We start from the raw sequence: 21,632 nt of genomic DNA, 5'->3' as shown, positions 1-21,632 counted from the left end.
GTCCTTTTGTCCGTTGTTTTTCATCTGACGGTGGTTTGAAGCGGGAAGTTGCAGTGTTCATAAGTTTAGATTTGTCCAGTGACCTCAAATCCCTACATGACTGAAATGTAGTTCACTCAAATAGTGGCTGTTATTCACTTTTTGGAGTTGTTGAAAGACTCTAGACTGCACCAATGGGGCTGTTTACACCTGGCCACTTCATGCGTTTTCTGTAATCGGATAGATATTCGATCGTGAAAAGACCAGGTGTAAATGCCCTCCGATTTGAATCCGATCGCTCAAACCACTTCAGGAGGAGGTCTGGGCCGCATTCTAGACGAAACTGGAGAAGTGTAAAGGCATCTGGTTGTTGAAACCACATGTAAATTTTACTCCCAAAAATGCTAAAAATAAATGTGAGCGTGTTATAGGCTAAGTAATGTTATAGCCAGATATGATCTATTCAAGCCAACGAGCAAACTATCGCAAATCAAAGTGAAATTAAGTCGCAGACACTTAAAACACAATCATCATTTTAAAGTAAAGAAACGATCTTACCAGTGCTGTTGCCGCTCTCTTATTGCGGTCTTTGATTTTAGCTGATTATCAATAACATGCAGCTCATATGTTGCTTTTGGTGACTTGAACTCCATTAAATCATATAGCGTGGGGAATTGAAGATCGGATTTATATCCGTTTTGCGAAAACATTGTGACCAGGTGTAACTAGAATCGTTTTGATAAATAAGATGGTTATCCGATCTGAGAACGCATGAAGTGGCCAGGTGTAAACGGCCCCTAAATCTTTTTGAGATCAACTGCTGTTGCACTTCATTTATTTGTAGACTAATCTGTGTAAAAGGAAGGTTGAATTTCATGGGTTTTAACTTAAATCTGATGTGCTTCTCTTGCAGGGGAGGTTATTAATAACTTGATTTCAAAACTTCTTGCAGCCAGTTTTACTACAACAAACCAGAAAACAATAAATGGACAAAACTGAATAATATATCCTTTGTAAGCACATTTTATATATGACTAAAAATATATTTAACAGCATGTTGGATACATGCAGCTCTTAAAGTGACAGCAGCCTAATAAACCTGACTTTGTCTTTAATGTCCATCTAACAAAAGACAATCATCCACTGCTCTTGATTGAATGACTTTGCATAGTCTTCACTGTATAAATTACCTAAAGATTTATCCTTATCAGTGTTTTTACATTTGATTACTTTATTTGATTTCTGTACCTAAAAAATTATGTATCTAGAGATGAGCTACGAGCACAACCGTTCCCAAGCCCTGCTGGAGCAGCTCTAAATATTCGCTCTGCTATTAAATTACAGATCAAATATATTAGAGGAGCTACAATACATTTTAACCGGCATAATTAGTTAACTGATGGACATAGCTTTGCTAAATGAATTAAGCAGACTAATTTGATTCATATACTTTTGTTTTCACTGCCCAATATTAAAAAAAAAATTTGGAAAAATGTGCAGAATATAATCAGGAAATAAAATTAAATGATTAGAAATGCAAATTTTTCTTTGATACCTGGATGTTGAAATAAACATGCAACATTATATATATAATTAACGTGACTGACAATGTAGCATACTACTGTAATGATACTGTTTCACATTATTTTTAAATAGTAGGCCAATCTCCTATTTTATCCTGTAAACCTTAAATATGTCATTTTTCACTGCATATCAAATACACATTTGATACTATTATTTACCAGATGCATAGATGACCTGATGGTTGTGTTTCCGGGGACACTTATGTCAGATGGGCGGCTACTTTTTCTGCAGTTCGTGAAAATAATGAAGCGAATTAGAAAAGGACAGACTCAAGTGTCTTTTATGTGAGAGATCACAGCTTGAAGGTTATGTTGGACTCGGTGAATGTGAACAACTCTGAATTAATACAGATAATTGAAGCTGCTCTAGTTTACCAAAGATCATGTTGTCGCTTCTGGGCTATATTATTGAGAGAGCAGTATCAAAACCACACAAAAATACAAGTACTGTGTAAACAAATATATGAACTCGAATATGATAGATTGTAAAGTGTTTTGCTGACAGCTTAAAGAGATATGTTATTTGTCTAAATCTTTTCTGTTAAACTTCAATATGAACTGCAGCTTTAAAATGCCACAAATGTATTGTTACATCTAATGGCGTAATTGTTTTGTTCTATTTTCTATTCCCTTTCCCTTCTTTCTTCCTTTTTACTTCCCGTAAGCAGGATAATGGCTGCCAGCAGATTTCAATGACACATTTCTCGTTATAATTGGTGCTTATGACAACAAAGTGTACTAACTAGTAAGTTTTTATTTGCTTGTATACACTCTTATTTTCCATGGCAAATACATAATTCCATAATTAATTTAATTCTACTGTAAAGCAGCTCTAAATAAACAATAGTAAACGGTCATTATTCAGTTTAAATCAGTTCTGTGTTGATTCAGTTCAACTATAAAGCAGTTCTGTAGAAATAAGTGATGTCATCGTACAGTTCTAGTGTCAGTGCAGTCAGATCAGTAATATTGCTGAATATTAAGTGTCCCCAACTAAGAAAAATCAGAGGCGACAGTTGCGAGGAACCCAAACTCAGCGAGGAATCAGGTGACAGATGGAGAAAAAAAAAAAACTTTGGAGAAACCAGTATGGCAAGCCGTTTTACCTTAAATTGGACCCAGCCTTAGGCTACTCGTCGTAACTGCATTTTTACTAGTAAGAATGCAATTGCAGAGCTCTTTAATTCAATTACAGAGATCTGCAATTATACATATCTTTAATTCATTATTTTACTAGTAACAATTGTAGAGCTCTCTAATTTTAATTCTTACTAGTAACTTCATTTAGAGAGCTCTGTAATTAAACATTAATGGAAGTCAATGGAGACAAATGACTAGTAAAAATTAATTTGTAGAGCTCTCTAATTGCATTTTTACATTTACATTTAGTCATTTAGCAGACGCTTTTATCCAAAGCGACTTACATCTGAGGACTAAAGCAAGCGAGTCATCGTGAAGAGGGAAGAACGACGCAAGATGTGCTCAAAATACAAAGTACAGGCATTGCTCAGAGTAGCAAAAGCCAGGCAAGGGAAGATTTAAAAGAGAAGGATTTAAAAAAAAACAAATGTATGAAAGAAAACATTTTTTATGTTAAGTACTCACGGAAGAGATGAGTTTTCAGTTGTCTTTTGAATGCTGTCAGGGATTCTGCATTACGGACGAGCAGGGGCGTGGTAGCGGGGGGGAAAAGGGTACAGAGTACCCAGGGCCCGAGGCAGGGCGGGGGGGCCCTTAGAAGTCGCCGAGCTCAAGTCAAAAGTCCGTCCACCCCCCCGGTTGGAGAAGTCAGGGATTTGGAGAAGTTGCCGCCCTCCCCCCGTTGGAGAAGTTGCCGCCCTCAAGTCAAAAGTCCGTGGGGGGGCTCCAGCTAGATGGTTTGTACCCAGGGCCCAAAATTTGGTACTACACCCCTGCGGACGAGGGTAGGGAGATCTGGAGAGTGATTTTGTGGCTCGCTGTGATGGCACCACGAGCCGTCGCTCCTTGGCCGATCGTAGGCTTCTGGTAGGGACGTAGACTTGTAGTAGGGAGTGAAAGTAGGACAGAGCTGAAAACTGGACGGAACTGTTTTTACTAGTAAGAATTGAATTAGAGAGCTGATTCTGATTCAATTCATACTAGTAAAAATGCAATTACGGCGAGTAAGGCTGGGTACAATTTAAGCTAAAACGGCTTGCCATAAACCAGGCTCAGAAACTCAGTTCTCTGGCCAGACAAACTAACACAGTGTGATTATGATTCAGGTCAAGCTCAAAGTTTATTTCTGCACCTTTTAACAACATGAATGTTGACCAAAATGGATGTGCTTCACAAGTAAATCAAAAATACACATACAGTAAAACAGAACATACAAAAATTCAAACCAAATAGACCTAAAAAATAAAACAGAACATTTATAATAGTAAAATAAGTCAAACCTGGGACATCACAAAAACTGCAATCCCAGAGCATTTAAAAAATGCATATAGCATTAAAACAAGTTTTTTTAGAAGCTTGAGAAAAAGGTATAGGTTTTAACTGAAGCTTTAAAAACGTTTAATGTAGGAGAAGCTCTAATCGGTAAAGGTATGCGTTCCAATGTTTTGGAGCATAGACTGAAAAAGACCTGTCCCTTTTGTTTTCAAACGAGCAGGCAGTATTACAGGTCAGAAATCAGATTGTGGATCGGTAGCATTCAAGATATTTAAGGAGGACCTGGGGCCTGTACCATGATGGTAGTTGAACAAACTCAGTGTTTTACAGGATTAGTTTAGAGTCGACAACCAAACCAATCCAACCAGCCTTTGTTGGTACCATGATGCTGATCATCAACTTTCTCTGTCAACTCAGATTTTGATCCTGAGTTTAGGAGTTTAGGTGTGACATCAGTAGCGAACAGCCAATCACATGTTGAGAAAGAGTGAAACTGAGATTGATTTCTCTCAAGAGAAGCAGCGCAATTCACTTATTAAATAAAAGTATTAAAATAGTAAGAATTTAAACAAATTTACACAGCAAGAAGAAATCAGCTGTCTATGAAAGAGGACAACTAAAAGAAAAAGTCTCGCTACTGTATATCAGTGCAAGTAAAAGTTCTGAAGTTATTTTATACAGCTGATAAAGTATAGAGAGAATTGAACATTTAAGCTCACATGTAGTCATTTTATAGCTTCATCTATTGATGCTAAAGTGTATTTATATCACCTTTATATATTTATTCATTTAAATTGCGTAATAATAATTGATTAACTAAAATTGTACATCTGTGATTGATTAAGGGTATAATAATTACATAAATAATATCTAAATCATACAAACTTATTATTCTAAATAAGCATCACTAAAAACTAGACTATTTTGTCTTTAAAAATCATTTGCTATGTAGTGACCTTTAATTTGGAGTAGAAACAGGTGGAGTGACTTTATCGCATCAGTCATGTGACACTTTGCTCACAGCTTATTGGTCCAAGTTCAGTTTGCAACCTGTTACCTGTAACATCACCTGCCCCGGACCAGGTTAGCCGTGGAGCGTAAGTTACTATGGCGATGAACACTGCTAAAAGCCAAACCACTTTCATGGTCCCTAAAACCCAGGGTTGACGCAAAATAAACTGAAACATAGCTGGCTAGCCACCTAAACCGGCTTCAAGGTATAGGTCCCTGAGGTCGTGTTTACACGTAGGTCCAATTGAATAAAATGACACACATTATAAAAACACTTAATATTTAATGGTATTAGATACATTTTAAAATTGCATTTAATAGATGACACCTTCAAAAAACATTTCCAGTTGGTTTGGTTTGTTAAAGGTGTTTTTAATGCATGTTTGAACTGTTTTTCGCTGCATTTACACGGCTCTGACCAGCAGGTGTCACCAGTGTGTGGCATTTCAAAGGCTTCTGTGAATCAGTGAATCGTTTGGGGAAGCAATTCAAAACACTTCATTTCTTCCATCACTGACAAGCATTAGAGTCAATCCAGGCAAAATAAAAATGAAGAGTAAATCCAAACAATGCAAAAAACAGAACTGAAGACAAACCAACATTCATTAAGAATAATAACAGACACGGACACAAGGGAAAAACTGGGGAATAAATAGATAGGATGAAGAGAGGCTAACTAGGAACAGATGAGGGCAATCAATCACGTTGTTTCTATAGTTACCCTTGTTTGTTGTCAAAGTAAAACAGGAAATGCTTCAAAATAAAAGTCCACATAGCAAAAACAAGAAACACAAAACCAGGGAATGTGTAACATTATTCTTCAACTCCTAGGAATTGTCCATCAGTTTCCTATGATCTCTTTTGTTGTAATGTTCCTCCTCGTTAGCTACCTTAATCTTAGGACTTATTTATATTAATTTGATTTCATTTGTTTCTATGCCAAATGATTAGTTTACAACAAAAAGTTATTTAGCAGAATATTCATCTCTTTTTTAAACCATAAACTGATTAATTATAGAGTATTTTCACTCTGCAATGAAGCGTTTTAGTGCAATGTATTTCTTCGTTAGTGCAATATTTATAAATACTTGACTACATTAATGATTTAAGCATTTAATATGTGTGCTGTATGTAATGTAAGTATATTTTAGTTGAATATGTTTTTTTTAGGCACCAAGGGAAGCACTTTCTAATTTCATTGTACATGCAATGATAATAAAGGCATTCTATTCTATTCTATTCTATTCTATTTTATTCTATTCTATTCTATTCTATTCTATTCTATTCTATTCTATTCTATTCTATTCTATTCGGTTCCGTTCCATTCCATTCCATTCTAGTCCATTGAATGAAACATTCAACTCAAATGAATGACATTTCTAAGCAGCAAATCTAATGCTTATCATCATAACCCATACATTTTTTTGGAAAAATTGTAAAATGTGATAAACTATTTCTGGATATAAAATTACAAATTGTGCACATAAGTACCAAGTAATAAAAAAATATTAGGAAAAGGTTCAAAGCAAAATACTACTAATACATTTGTTACACTACTTATTAATCTTTGTTTATGTTTGTTAATAAAAATCCAGCTATTCATTGTTTGTTCATGTTAGTTCACAGTGCATTAACTAATGTTAACAAATACAACATTTGATTTTAATAATGTATTAGTAAATGTTGAAATTGACATTAACTAAGATTATTAAATGCGTTAGAAGTATTGTTAATTCTTAATCCATGTTAACTAAAGTAGTTAACTAATGTTAACTAATGAAACATTAATGTAAGTTATTACCTATACAGTATATATGGGGGAGGAACCCTAAATTATAGAAATTCTGGCAAATATCACCATTTAACTCACTTAAAAATGAGGAAAGTTACATTTAACACTTTACACAAGTGTAAAGTTATTATTATAAGGGGATTACAAAAAAGTATACCTAATAAGAATAAATAATCACCCATCATTCACATTTATTTGTATAGCGCTTTTCAAAATACAGATTGTTTCAAAGCAGCTGTACAGAAATTTCCACATTACAATTTAGAGTGATCTGTTATCAGAGGTAACTGTCTAAGTTATGTATTTAAAAAATGTACATATACAAAATCATAGTTAGCTAAAAATGTATGAATTTAAACAATGTAATAATTTAAGGCAGAAACAATGAGCTCATTGAAGTAATTGAGCAGAATGTGTGTTGTAGTTTCGTCGAGTGTCCAGCAGTGGTCGCTGTGTCCTCAGAGAAGCTGTGATGTCCAGATCATCAGCCGGACACTGACTGAAGCAACTGGTGCTTTAAGACGCGAGCGACAAACATCGCGCTGACGCGGGTACGCGAGGATTAACGCCCGTTTAAACGCGTCTTTCACAGGTTTCCAGTGGAACTAGAGGAATATATGAAGCTCATCTTAAAGTTTTCATGCGGAGAAAGGTCAGTGTGTTTATATCCTGCGTTCATTAAAGTCTCTGTGGATAAGATAGGTCTAACTTGATAATGACACGCGTCTGAGGAGAGAAACCGCTCGCGAGACGTTTACATTGTTACAAGAATTTTACACTGATACATGTGTGTTTGTGTTTCATCGCGTTCTTTATGTTTGTATCATTGTGTCGCCGTGTTTGTATCATTGTGGCTGTGATCATTGTGCTTCATTGTATATGTGTCATTGTTTGTGTCTTAAACATCCTTTAACATTTTAACAGTTTCCTCTGCATATTTCTGAGTGATAAAGAGTTTTTCTTGGTGTGATACATAAGTGAGATCCAGCATGCATGTCACAGTTAAACTGATTCGTGAAAATATTATTCTGTGTAAAAGAAAATAAGTTAGCTATCTTCGAACATGCCTAATGACAACACATATTTAAATATTTTTACATCCCATCAGTCAAGTTTTGAGACACTTGAAACAACTGAATTGTTTCTCATCATTTTAAATGCCATTTAATCTAAAGGTTTATGCTTAAATGTTTGAAGTAGGTTTGTAGACACATAAATTATGCTGCAAATACATGTGCACAAATAAAATGTGTGTAAATTGTCATGCATCACATGACTACTACATCATTCCCATTTGTGTTTTTTTTATAGAGCTTACTATTATTATTATAAAATTTGGAAATTAATTGTAATAGAATGGGTGTGTCCAAACATTTGACTGTCAGAGTTTTTATTGTTAATTTTAGCCTTGTTTAGTTTAGTTTGTTTAAACTAGTGCAGTATTTACTGTGGCCTGTTACATGAAGCTAGTTGAACAAACTCTTGAGTTCAGAGTTGACATGGTTTACATCAGGTTCTGCCGGTTCTCAATCTCTGTCAACTCAGGGTTTATATATATATATATATATATATATATATATATATATACAGGTGAAACTCAAAAAATTTGAATATCATGCAAAAGTTGTAATTTTGATGATTATGGCTTACAGCTTATGAAAACCCCAAATTCAAAATCTCAGAAAATTAAAATATTACATGAAATCAATAAAAAAGAGGATTTTAAGTACAGAAATGTCGGCCCTCTGAAAAGTATAATCATGCATATGTATATAGTTATATAAACTAAATATATTAGTTTCCTTGTAATTTGAATTACTGAAATACATGAACTGTTGCACGATATTCAAAATTTTCGAGTTTCACCTGTGTGTGTGTGTGTTTGTGTGTGTGTGTGTGTGTGTGTGTGTGTGTGTGTATATATATATATATATATACATATATATAATCAGTGACTGATTGCATTGTGCGTCAGTTTGTTTGTGATGTTTGTGCATGTGATAAGTTTTCTTTCTTAAAGTGCTGCTGTTTTTCAGGTATTCTCATTCATGCAGTAATGTAAAAGCTCTGCAAAGATCAAACAATAAATAAAGTTTTTGTCTCCCAAAAGAGAGAAACGATTCTGAACTTCTGAAATGAGTCGTCAGTAATTCCAGTCTCACTTCGTGCATGAACCTGCGTAGGTTTGTTACAAATTTGCATAATGCCAGTCTGTGCTCTCATTGGCTGAACAGCGTCTCTTTGCCCCGCCCTCAAACACTGTAGTTGTATCTGAGACTGGAAGAGTTTGATTCGTGTTGTTCATGTCGAGAAGACCAAAGCAAATCCCCTTTGATGAGATTAATACGGTAAAACCCATGCCATCGTTACTGTAGGTATCACAGTGTCTCAACAGCTGAGGAACAGCTTAAATTCAGATACGGTAATGGCTGTTTGGTTTCCGACGCGTGCCGTAAGTGGTTGACCAATCGTATCAGACTGAGTCTTCTGACCAATCAGAGCAGAGCAGGCTCTCAGAAAGGCGGAGTTTAGAGACATTCTTTATCGAACCGTTTCAGACACTGTGAGAAAAGAGCTGATGCTAAATGCACATTATGAGAAAATTAAAGTTTTTTTTACATTATATGCATGTAAACCTATTGTAAATTAGGAGCCTTTAAAAGAGCACAATGGGGCACTTTACATAAGTTCTGAATCTTTCTGTTGGCATGCTGATAATCATCTTTCATCTCTGCTCTTTTCAGTAGGCATGTTGGCTTGTGTGTGCGATGCATGCTGTCATCTGTGTAACATCATCATGCTCATCCTGCATCTGCATGCTTTCTGTCGGGCCTGAGTTGACTTTTGTGTGGCCTCCATTAACGGCATCATGGGCGAAACCTGTGATGATGATGACCGTAACCCTCCGATTCTTTCCTCCAAGAAAAGCCCGTCCTGCATTAGGTCCAAGCGTGACTCCGGCCCTGATCCGAGGCGGGATGTGGAGCGTCTTCGAGTCTCGTTAGAAGTGGAGCGCAGTCGAAACCATCAGGCTCACCGGCGCTTCTCTCTGGAGCTGCGTAGGCATCGGGACGAGGCCCGTGAGGAGCGTGAGCGAGCGCTGAGGGATCTGACGTATCGACTCGAGCAGCAAAAGACGCAGGAGCTGCTACGACAGCGGGAAACTCTGGGACGAGAGCGTGCGGCGGAGGCTCGCCGTCTGTTTCACTGGCGGAGTCGGGACGAGAAACGTACGGAGAATTTGACGCTCAGACAAACACGAGAAGTTAAGCGTCAACTAGCTGATGAGATCGCAGGAATCGGCAGAACCACTGAGGAACAAGGCCTCAAACCTGCATGCAAAGGTAATGGTGACAAGGTAACACCCTAGCAACCAACCTGAGTAACCTAGCAACACCCTAGCAACCACCCAGAATACCCTAGCAACCACCTGTGTACCCTAGCAACCATATAGTATCACCCACCCTAGCAACCACCACGGATAACCTAGCAACTGCATAGCAACACCCTAGCAACCAGCCCGAGTACCCTAGAAACCGCATAGCAACCATCTAAAATACTCTAGCAACCGCATAGCAACCACCCTGATAACCACCTTTGTACCCTAGCAACCATATAGTACCACCCTAGCAACCACCCAAAATACCCTAGCAACCACCTGTGTACCCTAGCAACCATATAGTATCACCCACCCTAGCAACCAGACATGATAACCTAGCAACTGCATAGCAAAACCCTAGCAACCAGCCAGAGTACCCTAGCAACAGCATAGCAACTCCATATCAACCACCTAAAATACCCTAGCAACCGCATAGCAACAACTTAGTAACCACCCCACATTTTAAAACTACTTAACTAAAACTTAAACTAATTAAAACTAAAAACCTTCAAACTTCAAGCTTTTAAAAGGTAACTCTTTTAAAGGTAACGGTGTGGCGTATCTCAGACTCGAGGAGCTGCTGAAGAAGCTGCTTGCGCAAGCCGACGGGAAGCACGTCCATTTACTTAAGCGCCTTCAACAGGAAGTAGATTTAGAGAAGAGCGTTTTCCTCTGTCACCTGCTGGAAGCCCACAGCAGACCCTCACTCGAGAACAACGACCAACACAAACCATCCAGGCCGAGGTCAAAGAGTTGCGCTCTCTTCCGTTCCTGCTCTCCATCCCGAAGTGAACCTCCTCAACGGATGAAGAAGAAACAGAAGCAGGACAGTGAAACTCCTCCACTCAGCTCATCTCCAGACCTTCTGCTGGAGGATTTACCTGAGCCGTGTTCATCCCATGAGGGATCGCAGAAGTGCTCAACATCCAGATGTTCAGAAGACACCATGGATGATTCGGTGAGAACTTTGTTTTATTTTTTATTGTATTTTTTATTAATGTCGACAAAAAACTATTGCAAAATGACACCGTTTCCATTAACCAATGTTATGCGACTAAAACTTTTTTTTCTCGCGATAAGTCATTCCAAAAATCCTGGAAACGGGCATTTTTAGGTTTACTATATCCCAGCCACTGCACTGGCCATTATTATTAATCAAAGGAGACGTATGTGTGTTATCCAAGCATTAATGGCAAGGAAAGACCCTAATACTGTGAGCGGCACATATGAGGTGTTTCTGGGTGTTTCTCCCTCATTTCTGCTTCGAGGTCTTGATTGTGGCATTTCTTTGAGGTTTAGAATCCAGTATTCCTGTAATCCTTTTGTCTTTTATGAATTTAATAAAGAACTCTGTCTCGTATTCTGTCCAAACACACCGCGTCATCTACGTCAGGTGACCTGTAAATGCGCAAAAACTGTTTCCATTGCAGTTTTGCAAAATATTTATTTTTCGAATTGCCTGAAAAACCACCTCATGCAAGCGGAGAAACTTTTTTGCGATAACTAGGAGTTTTTGCAAAATTGACGTGTTTCCATTGGGCGTATTTTCAATTCGCAATTTCAATTTACGCAATTTGAAGGGTAATGGAAACGCGGCTAGTGTTGTATCACGGAGGCTACACCAGTTACTTTTGCCAAGAGATTTCTTATTTCTTATTTTTATACATGTGTTAGCATAGGAGAGAAACAGGCTACATGAGAGGAGGTCTTCATTGCAGATTTCTCTGTTCCCCATTTTTCTATCCTCTCACCCCATCATGCCAGCTGTAAATGGTTTCTCTGGGTTTCTCCTTCGTCTCAAGGCGGATTTTTACTTCTGCGTCGGACCTACGCCGGAGCCTCTACGCTGTAGGCTATGCGTTGGTTTTCATTTATACTTCTGCGCCATTTTTCGCGTTAACACACAATTACACATGCAAGAGGGAGCATGTGAAACCTGAGGGAGGGGTTCTAGCAGACCAATCACACCGCTTGTGTCTGCGTAGAACTGACGCGTTGTTACATTTTTGCAGAGGTGCACGTCAGGGTACGCGCGGTACACACAGCCTACGATGTAGCTATGACTTGAGTATAAATTGGGCTTTACCCCCTCATGCCTTTGTGTTTCTCTGGGGTGGTACAGTAAGGATTGAGCTTATATACACCACTCTGGGACTTACAACTTCCTTGTTAAGTAGCAAACATGTTGCTTATGTTTAAAATGGAAAGTATATCTCATGCTTACACATGGCACAATCCACTTTCCATATTAAAGCGGCACTATACAGGATTTCCGTTTTCGTCAAACACCGACCCCTAGAGTCGCTGTAGAGTACTTGTATTTAACGTTTCTGTCGTAAATACAACTCACGCAGAGCGTATCTGCACTCACGGCCTCTGCACTTTAATAATAAAGTAGCCTACCGCGTTACCTGAGGTAGGCGTTAGGCTTACCTAAATAAATTACATCAATAAAGTTACATCATGTATGTTGCATTATTTCGTAACAATTTCCGTTATGATGTTGTTAGACATGATTATTGCAATTTATCATAATAGTTTGCAAATTGCGCTCATTTACAATATTTACAACGTGTAGGCTTATTTATGTCCTGATAATTATGTGAGATATTGACAACTCTTCTCATGATAATCGCAGGAATCAACTTTAACAGTGAAAGCCTGACTGAGTGGGACTCTTGTCCGGTTCCTTGCACTGTCAGATTCTCGTTACCTTTATCTAGACTCTTCCGACCACGCTTTCTTCGTTTTTTTCTGCCATTCTGAAAACGCAGGTCCGATGTTTACTCGTGTCTGACTCCTCGCTCGGTCAGTCTGCCGTTTCCTCTTTCTCTGTTCTTCTGACAATGCTTTCCTAGCTTTCTGCTTCTTATATGCCGGTTTAGCCATGACAATAGTTATTCAGCTAGCTGGATCCCGGATCCTTCAGTTAAGGTAAAAAAACGGCATAGTGCTGCTTTAAGAAACTATTCCTTGGTGTACACATTTGAAGTACGCATCAGTAATGTATGATAAAATGTAATTTATTTCTGTGATCAAAGCTGAATTTTCACCATCATTACTCCAGTCTTTAGTGTCACATGATCCTTCAGAATTTGATTTTGAACTTTTCTGATTATTGTCAATGTTGAAAATAGTTAATATTTTTGTGGAAACCATGATGCATGGTCTTTTCAGGATTCTTTGATAAGCAGAAAGTCCAAAAGAAAAGCATTTATTTGAAATATAATCTTTTTTGACAAATCTTTACTGTCACTTTTGATCAGTTTAATGCATACTTGCTGAATAAAATATTGTTTTTCAAATCTTACTGACCACAAACTTTTAAACAGAAGTGTATTGCATTTCTACACCAATTGAATTATAGTGTGCATTTGTATAGGTTTATCAGAGATACAGAATTTCACACTTCCTGTAAACTGAATAAACTGTTATTGGTGCAGTTTGGATCTTGCTTGCAGAATCTGGAAATAGTTCAATGTTGAAAGGCACATTTCTCAGAGCTGCTGAGTCTTTAACCTTCTTTAGACGTGATCGATTGTGACTGTGAATGCAATCAGTTAGAAAACATTCCCTATCTACCATTAAAACTCGAATGTCTGTTTTCTGATAGACTGTATTATCTTCAAAGCCTTCAAACTTTAAGTTTTAAAGTCCCCCAGTGGTGAAAATCCAGCTTTTAATGTTGTTTATATGTCTATGTGGTGTTTTTAATATGCTTTAAGTCAAACAATGTGTAAATTCATAAGTCGACAGCATTGCTGAGTATTTTCTGCTTAAAACTGCAGTGAACCAAAGACAGTCTCAAAAACACGGTTTGTAATCGCTGGTGTTTCTGACGTCACAAACTACCTTGTAACCAATCAGATCAACGTGTGATCGTCAACGAGTGGATCTCTGAGCTGAGAGAGTGAGTGGAGGCGGGGCTCATTTGCATATTCATAGAACCGCGCATACTAAATGAGGCAAGGGTGTCGAGTTACAGTCAAGATATTTTAAGACATGAAGACATTTTTTTCAAGGAACATTTTTTTTAAATATGTAATTTTGATGATTAAAGATGAATTTTAAGGGATGAAATTATTGACTACACGGGGACTTTAAAACTACTTCAAACTGAAGCTTTTAAAACGTCAGGCTTTCTCTTCACAACCTTTTTTGTCTAGTTTTATTGTGCAATGCAAACCATAAGGAGAGAGTGAACAAATGACAGACACAGAGACCACCTCCTGCGCTGATACTGTGGTATGAATAATTCACAAGTACAGAACAAGCTCAGAAAATAGCCGTCTACTGCCGCTGTGAAACAGCAGACTGAACCGTGTCACAATGTTGTGATTGTTCAGACGTTTTTAGTGCCCTGTACATATAGAGGAACAGTTAGGGTGCTTTCACATCTGTAGTTCGGTTCATTTGGTCCGGACTAAGGGCGAAAAATTATAATTTGTATAATTTTAAGGAGTTTTGGTTCCTTTTCACACCACACTGATTGCTCTGGTCCGAATCAGATGATGAGTTGATGAAACGAAACAAAATGCGGTCACGTGACAACATCCACCTCACTCGTTGGCCAGAGGTAACAGCACTTCGATTGGTAAGAATTAACGTGTGGGAAAATTCCAGAGCTCCCGGAAGTTAGTTGGGGCTAATATGGTCATCAGACCAAGTTTCTATGATGCTCCGCACCTCCTCAGAACTCCACGTTTGTCCGCGAGCTGCCATGCTAGTGCAGACTGTCAACAAACATTAGTCCTCATCCCATAATGCACAGCGCAGCTGACTACAGCAGCTGGTTTAGTCCAAAAATGCGCAGTTCTTGTGTCTGTTCGAGTTCGGATCATGTTCTCACCACAAATGAACCGCTCCAGAGTTCGTTTGAAAGCGTCCCGAGAACACCTCTTCGAGAAGGTCTCGGTACGCTTGTTTGGTCCGCTTTTGGCGCGCACCCGAGTGCGATTGCTGCTTTCACACCTGCTAAAACGAACCGCAGCAATGGGGAAAACGAACTCTAGTGTGATTCAACCGAACTAAATGAGGCAGGTGTGAAAACACCCTTAGTGGCTTAAAGCTGAACTTCTGGACATTGGCTTCTGAACAGTTTTGCAAGGGCACTTATGATGTTTAAGCACTGGATTATTATGTTTTAGTTCTATTTTTCCCAGATTTAATTCTGTTTAATAGAGGGTTTTACTCAGTTGGCTTAATTACCTCACTCACAGACTACGTAACAATGGTTTAGCTCAATGCATTTGTTGTCTGCTGGTATAATGATGGTTATGTGCACATTTCAGGTCGAGAGTCTTGATATTGCCATTGGATTGCAACTGTACAACCACATGAATCAGATATTTATTGGCCAGTCAGTTGAAAAAAAGAAAAGAAAATAGGTCTAATAAACAACAGCATAATTTTTGTGTAAACATATACTGTTTGAGGGTAAAAAGCTGTCATTTCGTATGTTCGTATGTTCCTGTGTTATTTTAGTTTCATTTATAGTATTAATTTTTATTTTTATTTTAGTAAAATTGTAATGTGCTTTTGTCATTTATTTATTTTTTATATTTAGCTTTAATGACATGTACAGCACAGCATTATTTTAAACCCTGATCTATTTAAAAAAGATATAAACCCCTTAACTGCACTTGGCATGCTTTTTTATTGTCTTTTTTTCCTATCAAATATTTTAGTAATCAGCAAAAATTAGGTATCATTTTGAAATTGTAAAATCTCAAAATTTATTCTATGAAAACAGTTTTGAAATTAGACTTTGCCGTACCATTGAAACCGTACTTTAAATCCTTTTTAGCAGGCTCCTCCCATAGTGGCCGGTGTCATGTTGCATATTACAAAATTTATTTGTATTTTATTTATTTTGATAAAAAAAATTCTAATTTTAACAAAACGCATATCGTTGGAAAGGTCTGAGATTCAAGGTTCCATATTTGGTGACTGTCTTGTGATAGAAGTCATGTTGTGACAGAAATATTAATTTATTACAGGACAACTCCTCAAAATTCAATGGAATATGGGTTTCACCCGGTGGCTATTTTTGGTATTACGCCTACATTAAATCTCATGGGAACTTACATTTGGAACACAACTTGGTTAGGCATATGATTTTGATTTTATAGCAATTTCAGAGTAAAATTATTTAGTAAAATATATATTTTGAATAATAATGTTTAGTACAGTACATTTGGACATCTATACGTTTTTTTAACTCTCATTTCTTGAAGTGCTTTCACTTCAGCAATAATCTGCAGAGTGTCTTTTTAAAAAAGAGTCCAATCTTGTTCTTTATTCCAAAGCATTCATGAATTACAACCATTTAAGTTTGTATAGTGCATGTTCACGTCTATGCTCAAAAAAGGTTACAGTTAAGGGGTTGAATAGCCTTGAGAATACTATGGTATTATAGGTATTCAGTGCAGCTGTTGGGATATAAGAAGCCCACTGACATGTGGTGTGTGCGTTTATTTTGAGGAATATACACTACCATTCAAGTGTCCCTGTTTAACCTCTGGTCGTTCACCTCAGATTTGAAAATGACTCAAAAAATGGACGTTTTAAGCTGTGAAAAAGTGGGTGTAGAGGGTGGGAAGCAACCAATAAAACCAGACCTACAGTACAACTAAGCCTGTTACGATAACTGCTTTTTGTTAGGCGATATACTGCCCCAGAAATTATTCAGATAAGCAATATTATTTTAATTTTAAGACAATTTTATGCCACTTAATAAATAATCATAATACAAGCAATTAGGGGTGTCACGATTCTCCAAATCCTCGATTCGATTACATTTTCGATTCTAAGGTCACGGTTAGATTCGATTCTCGATTTTATTTTTAAGCACAGGTTGCTGTTGCTCCTAAAAAGCTGACATCAGTTCATCGCAATCTCACACATCTCTGTTATTATCAGTGAAGCTGACTGCACAATTAATCTTTCATTATATATATAGCCTACACTTTGTTTGTTATAATTAGAGGATTTGCCAGCGTACATAATTCAGCACTGAACAAAAAGTCCGTTTTGAGCGGTGAGGAGAGTCTATCTTAAATGCTTCTGATTGGTCATTGCGTTCAAGAAATCAACACATATGTCTGTGATTGGCTAAATCGCTCAACGCTGCAAACATGTTATAAATAGAATCTCTGGCCTGTAAATAGTTTCTATTTTGTTTTAGTTGTTCTTGTTGCTTTTCTGTAACAGATGAAAAAAATGTATTAGTTTTTATGTTTTATTCATAGATATTTGTAGTTTGCGGGAGTCTGCGAATTCTTTTATTCTCCCGCACACACAGAGTGAGTGCATTACCGCCCGCGCTCGCACTCGGCCATCAAATCTAGTCCCGCGCCGCACTCTATTGCGTTGGGAGTGCACGTCTATAGATCAAGAGCCCGGCCCGAGGATAGTGATGGGAAATATCGGCCAAGTTCGGGCTCGGGCATAGAATCCAAGTTAGAGGACTCACAGCCTTTCAACACGTGTGTTTTTTTCCCGCGGCGTGATGAGTCGTTCATTGCCTCTGTCATGCGACAAATGAACAAAATACTCAGAGGGTCAAGTATTAATGTTCCCTGTAAATTACTTTTGACTGCATTATAATGATTTCTTAATTCAGAATATGATCAAGATTGCGTAGGTGGATGTGTTCGGGGAATTTGCCTGTTAAAAGTATAACATTTAAAGCCCCTGAAATGACTAGAAAAAAGATTAGTTAATGATGATGTTAATCTTGATGAACGAGATTGAACAATAGAGTCAGTAAAACGATACGAACTTTCCATCACGGGCGCGACATGGGGGCGTGGCAGTATCGACGATTCCATTTTTTATTTCGATTTTTGAGTTTGTGAATTAGTTTCGATCGATTTCGATTTAAAATCGAAATCGTGACACCCTTATAAGCAATTGCACATAAGGCACTTATATGGAGATTTTCCATCTACAGATTTTTTTCCTCAGTAAAGTAATGGTGCACTCTATTGCTGAAAAAGATTGCAGATGTCCATATGAACAAAGGCAGAGACCTATTTTTATAGAGGTATGGTTTTCAAAAGTTGAACTACTTTTAACTTGAGTGGCGAAAGTGAGGTTTTTGTACTGGAAACGCTGCTTTATTCACATATGTTTTATATGATATCTCAATTTTTCACACAAGTTAAATTCACAGCTTTATACTGAAGAATAGCTGCTGATGTATTTTATTTATACAACTTGAAAATATTTTAAGCTTGTGTTCACCACAGACCTTATTTCAGCCATTTAACAAAAGAACCCATTAAAAAAAACACATGACTTCAGGACAATGGAAGTGCTAAACGTGTTAAACTAATTTCCGGCTTACAAAAACACATTATCCCTCTAGCACTCTATTGAATTTCACATTTTGTTTTCCTATTCCTTTGTTTTTCCCAGATCTCTTTGACATAATGACATACAGTATAATATTTTTTTAATTAGTAGATTAATGTAAATTTGAGCGATTCACAGATATGACAATTCTGTCTGATATTGATAACCGATAATTAGTTATATTCGAAAATAATATATAATTGATATATTGGCGGATGAATCTAATTCTAAATCCAAATTCTTATATAATTTTTCAGATCGTGATTGCAAAAACATAAGTCTCACCATTAAAAGCCACGTCCCAAAGCATGTCAACATATATCGCACATATACAGTATAGTAGCCTATAACCTAGTTTTGAAGTTTTAAAAGTAATTTTGCACTCCTATGGCCAACTTTCTTTATCAAAATATACATAAATAAATAGAAATCTAGTGCCTTACAAATAAATAAAATTCACAACATTCCTATACAGTCGTGTTCTCATTATAATTTTATGTAGCCTATATGACAGACTTGCGTTGCACATGTTTCACTGAACTGGATTTTCCTTTTTTGAAACGATTTAAATCATATTTCAAGCAATTCGATACACATCTGAAGAGTCTCAGCTGAAGGAAATAATCCATTATTTATCGGCTTTAATATATTGGCAAAATTTTATTATTGGGCCTATATATAACATTAAACATGAACATATATCAGCCGATAATGATATGGTGGCATCCATAGTAAATTTGTGTATATCTATGGCTGAATGTTTATTATTAGTCCGGGTTAGTGATTTATATGTCTCTTAAAGCTACAGTTCCTCTAGAAATTTTTATTTTGTCATCATTTACTCTTTCTTCTGTGGAACACAAAATAAAATATATTAAATAGTGTAGTGTTTTTGCCCATATAACAAAAGCATGCACATTTAGTATCAAAATGTCTTGTTTTGTGCTCCACCAAAGAAAGTTTGGAGCACAAAAACACACTCAACAAAATATTGTTATCGACAGAATCACAGAAAATATTGAGATATCATTTTTTGTTGTTGCAGACTCCTAATTCCAACTATTTGGTTGGTCACTGAGGTTGTTGTTTTGTGTGTTGCTTATGTTTTATTTTGAGCTAATAGAGTCGCTGGGGTCTGTTTTTGGCATAACTGGGTCACTCCCCCCACTTTCCTCCCAAAAACTGGTGCGAGGTTTCACCGAGCTGCTCTGAATTATTGATATTAGCTTGAGATCAACCCAAACAACAGTGTGACAGCGCCAGACACACGTTCTCTACATGACAAAGACCCAATAGATCATTCAAGCTTAAAAACCCACGGTGTGTCTAGAAGTCCTGCTTCTGAACTTCGTGGCTCTTTTATGGTTTTGTCTTGTGTAGTTTTGGTTTCATGAATATGCTAAAGTGAGTTTAATGGAGCCGGTGGAGGAACTGTGTGAAACCAATCAGACTGATCTCATGAAATGGCGTATGTATGACACGCCAATTCGTATTTCCATTTTTGGCGTGCTATCAACACGCATAATCACTTTTCAGCGTGTTTATCAACGCCATTGACTTAACGTTACATCACTGTATATATAAATATATGACCTACCCCAACCCCGCCCCTAAACCTACCCGTCACTGGGGTTAATACCATTTATGAGTCTTTCCCTACCATCATAGGAAAAAATATATCGCTCCCCAGATGTAGATATACATTTTGCTTCGTTTCGCTCGGACATTTAATGGCGTAGACATACACGCGGAAGATGACGGTTCGTTTCGGTGTGGACATACACGCGGATAGCTAAAAATGCGTATAGATAACACGCCACTTGACTTGAAAGTGGCGTGTATGTTTACGCAAAGTCATGATGTCATGTTGAACCAATGTATGGTTTTTTTTGTGTGAAAATGATCAAAAATGCTGGCGTGCGCTGGCTACTTTTATTTAAAAAAATGCTGGCGAGGAAAGAGTTAAAGTCACCCTGTGGTGAAAATCCAGTTTTTAATGTTGTTTATATGTCTATATGGTGTTTTTAATATGCTTTAAGACAAATCATGTGTAAATTCATAAGTCGACAGCATTGCTGAGTATTTTCTCCTTAAAACTGCAGTGAAACATAGACAGTCTCAAAAACACGGTTTGAAATCGCTGGTGTTTCTGACATCACAAACTACCTTGTAACCAATCAGATCAACGTGTGATCGTCAACGAGTGGATCTCTGAGCTGAGTGAGTGAGTGTAGGCGGGGCTCATTTGCATATTCATAGAACCGCGCATACTAAATGAGGCAAGGGTGTCAAGTTACATTCAAGCTATTTTAAGGCATGAAGAATTTTAAAGGAAAAAACTTTTAAATATGTAATTTTGGTGCTAAAAGATGAGTTTTAAGGGATGAAATTATTGACCACAGAGGGACTTTAAGAAACAGGAATTTACAACAACATTGTTTGCATCTGTTTTAAAAATCTGAGGCATATTTGTAACTTTTTTGACCCTAGTTCAAATCAGCATTGTGCACAAGTCTGTGTTTTCTCCACATAAGTTGGTTAACTGTGTCAGATGAGTGTGTTTGATGCCAGAGAGCCGCTCAGATCTGAAGAGTTACTCATTTAATGTGGATGCAACATGTTACGCTGTGTGCTGTTGCCTTTCATTGATCTTAATTACGCTTATGGTCTGGCGCAGTGAGTAAAATGATCTGTTTAGTGAATGGTGTGTGTTGGTGTTTGTATAGAGTGAATTAAATGTGTGTAATCCAGTTAGATCATGATTGAGATTACAGCCTGTGCAACACTGGAAAAACTCAAGGCTGTCTCTCCTTTTGCGTAATTTAGTTACATTGTGTGATGCTTTAGTATCACTTAATGTGATTATGCTGTGTGTATAAAGATATATTTTATATCCGTCTTTATTCATTTTCATGTTGTACATGAGTCAGCTTGTTTTAGACTATTTGGCAAAGAGTCACTGTTGATCTAATTCCCCCTGCGTAAGCCTGATGATTAAATCTAATTTACAGTCAAACCAAAATTTAATCAGACACCTTCAACATTTCTCACATTATCACAGTTAATCCGCTAGTTTATAAAATGGTAACATGAACTCAGAGTTATTAAATCAGTT

General features: G+C 37.2%; 1 protein-coding gene across 7 annotated transcripts in view; it reads left to right on the top strand.

The window, feature by feature from the left end:
* Positions 1 to 9,508: 9,508 nt before the first annotated feature.
* LOC143738540 (RIMS-binding protein 2-like) overlaps positions 9,509 to 21,632 on the top strand; it is a 138,974-nt gene continuing 126,850 nt past the window's right edge. For 5 of the 7 annotated variants that reach the window (XM_077230537.1, XM_077230536.1, XM_077230540.1 and 2 more), the window contains exons 1-2: positions 9,509 to 10,124; positions 10,705 to 11,117. In XM_077230537.1, coding sequence (XP_077086652.1) covers positions 9,650 to 10,124; positions 10,705 to 11,117 — 888 coding nt within the window. In that variant the 5' untranslated portion in view covers positions 9,509 to 9,649. The remainder of the gene's footprint in view (positions 10,125 to 10,704; positions 11,118 to 21,632) is intronic. The other 2 variants (XM_077230542.1, XM_077230538.1) reach the window with 1 other exon arrangement.

The sequence above is a fragment of the Siphateles boraxobius genome, unplaced genomic scaffold (genome assembly GCF_051911475.1).
Source record: "Siphateles boraxobius isolate OS27281-9 unplaced genomic scaffold, OSU_SipBor_1 149, whole genome shotgun sequence".
In the NCBI taxonomy this organism is placed as follows: Eukaryota; Metazoa; Chordata; class Actinopteri; order Cypriniformes; family Leuciscidae; genus Siphateles; species Siphateles boraxobius.
The sequence above is the reverse complement of the archived record's forward strand: the minus strand, read 5'-3'. Positions and strand labels throughout refer to the sequence as shown.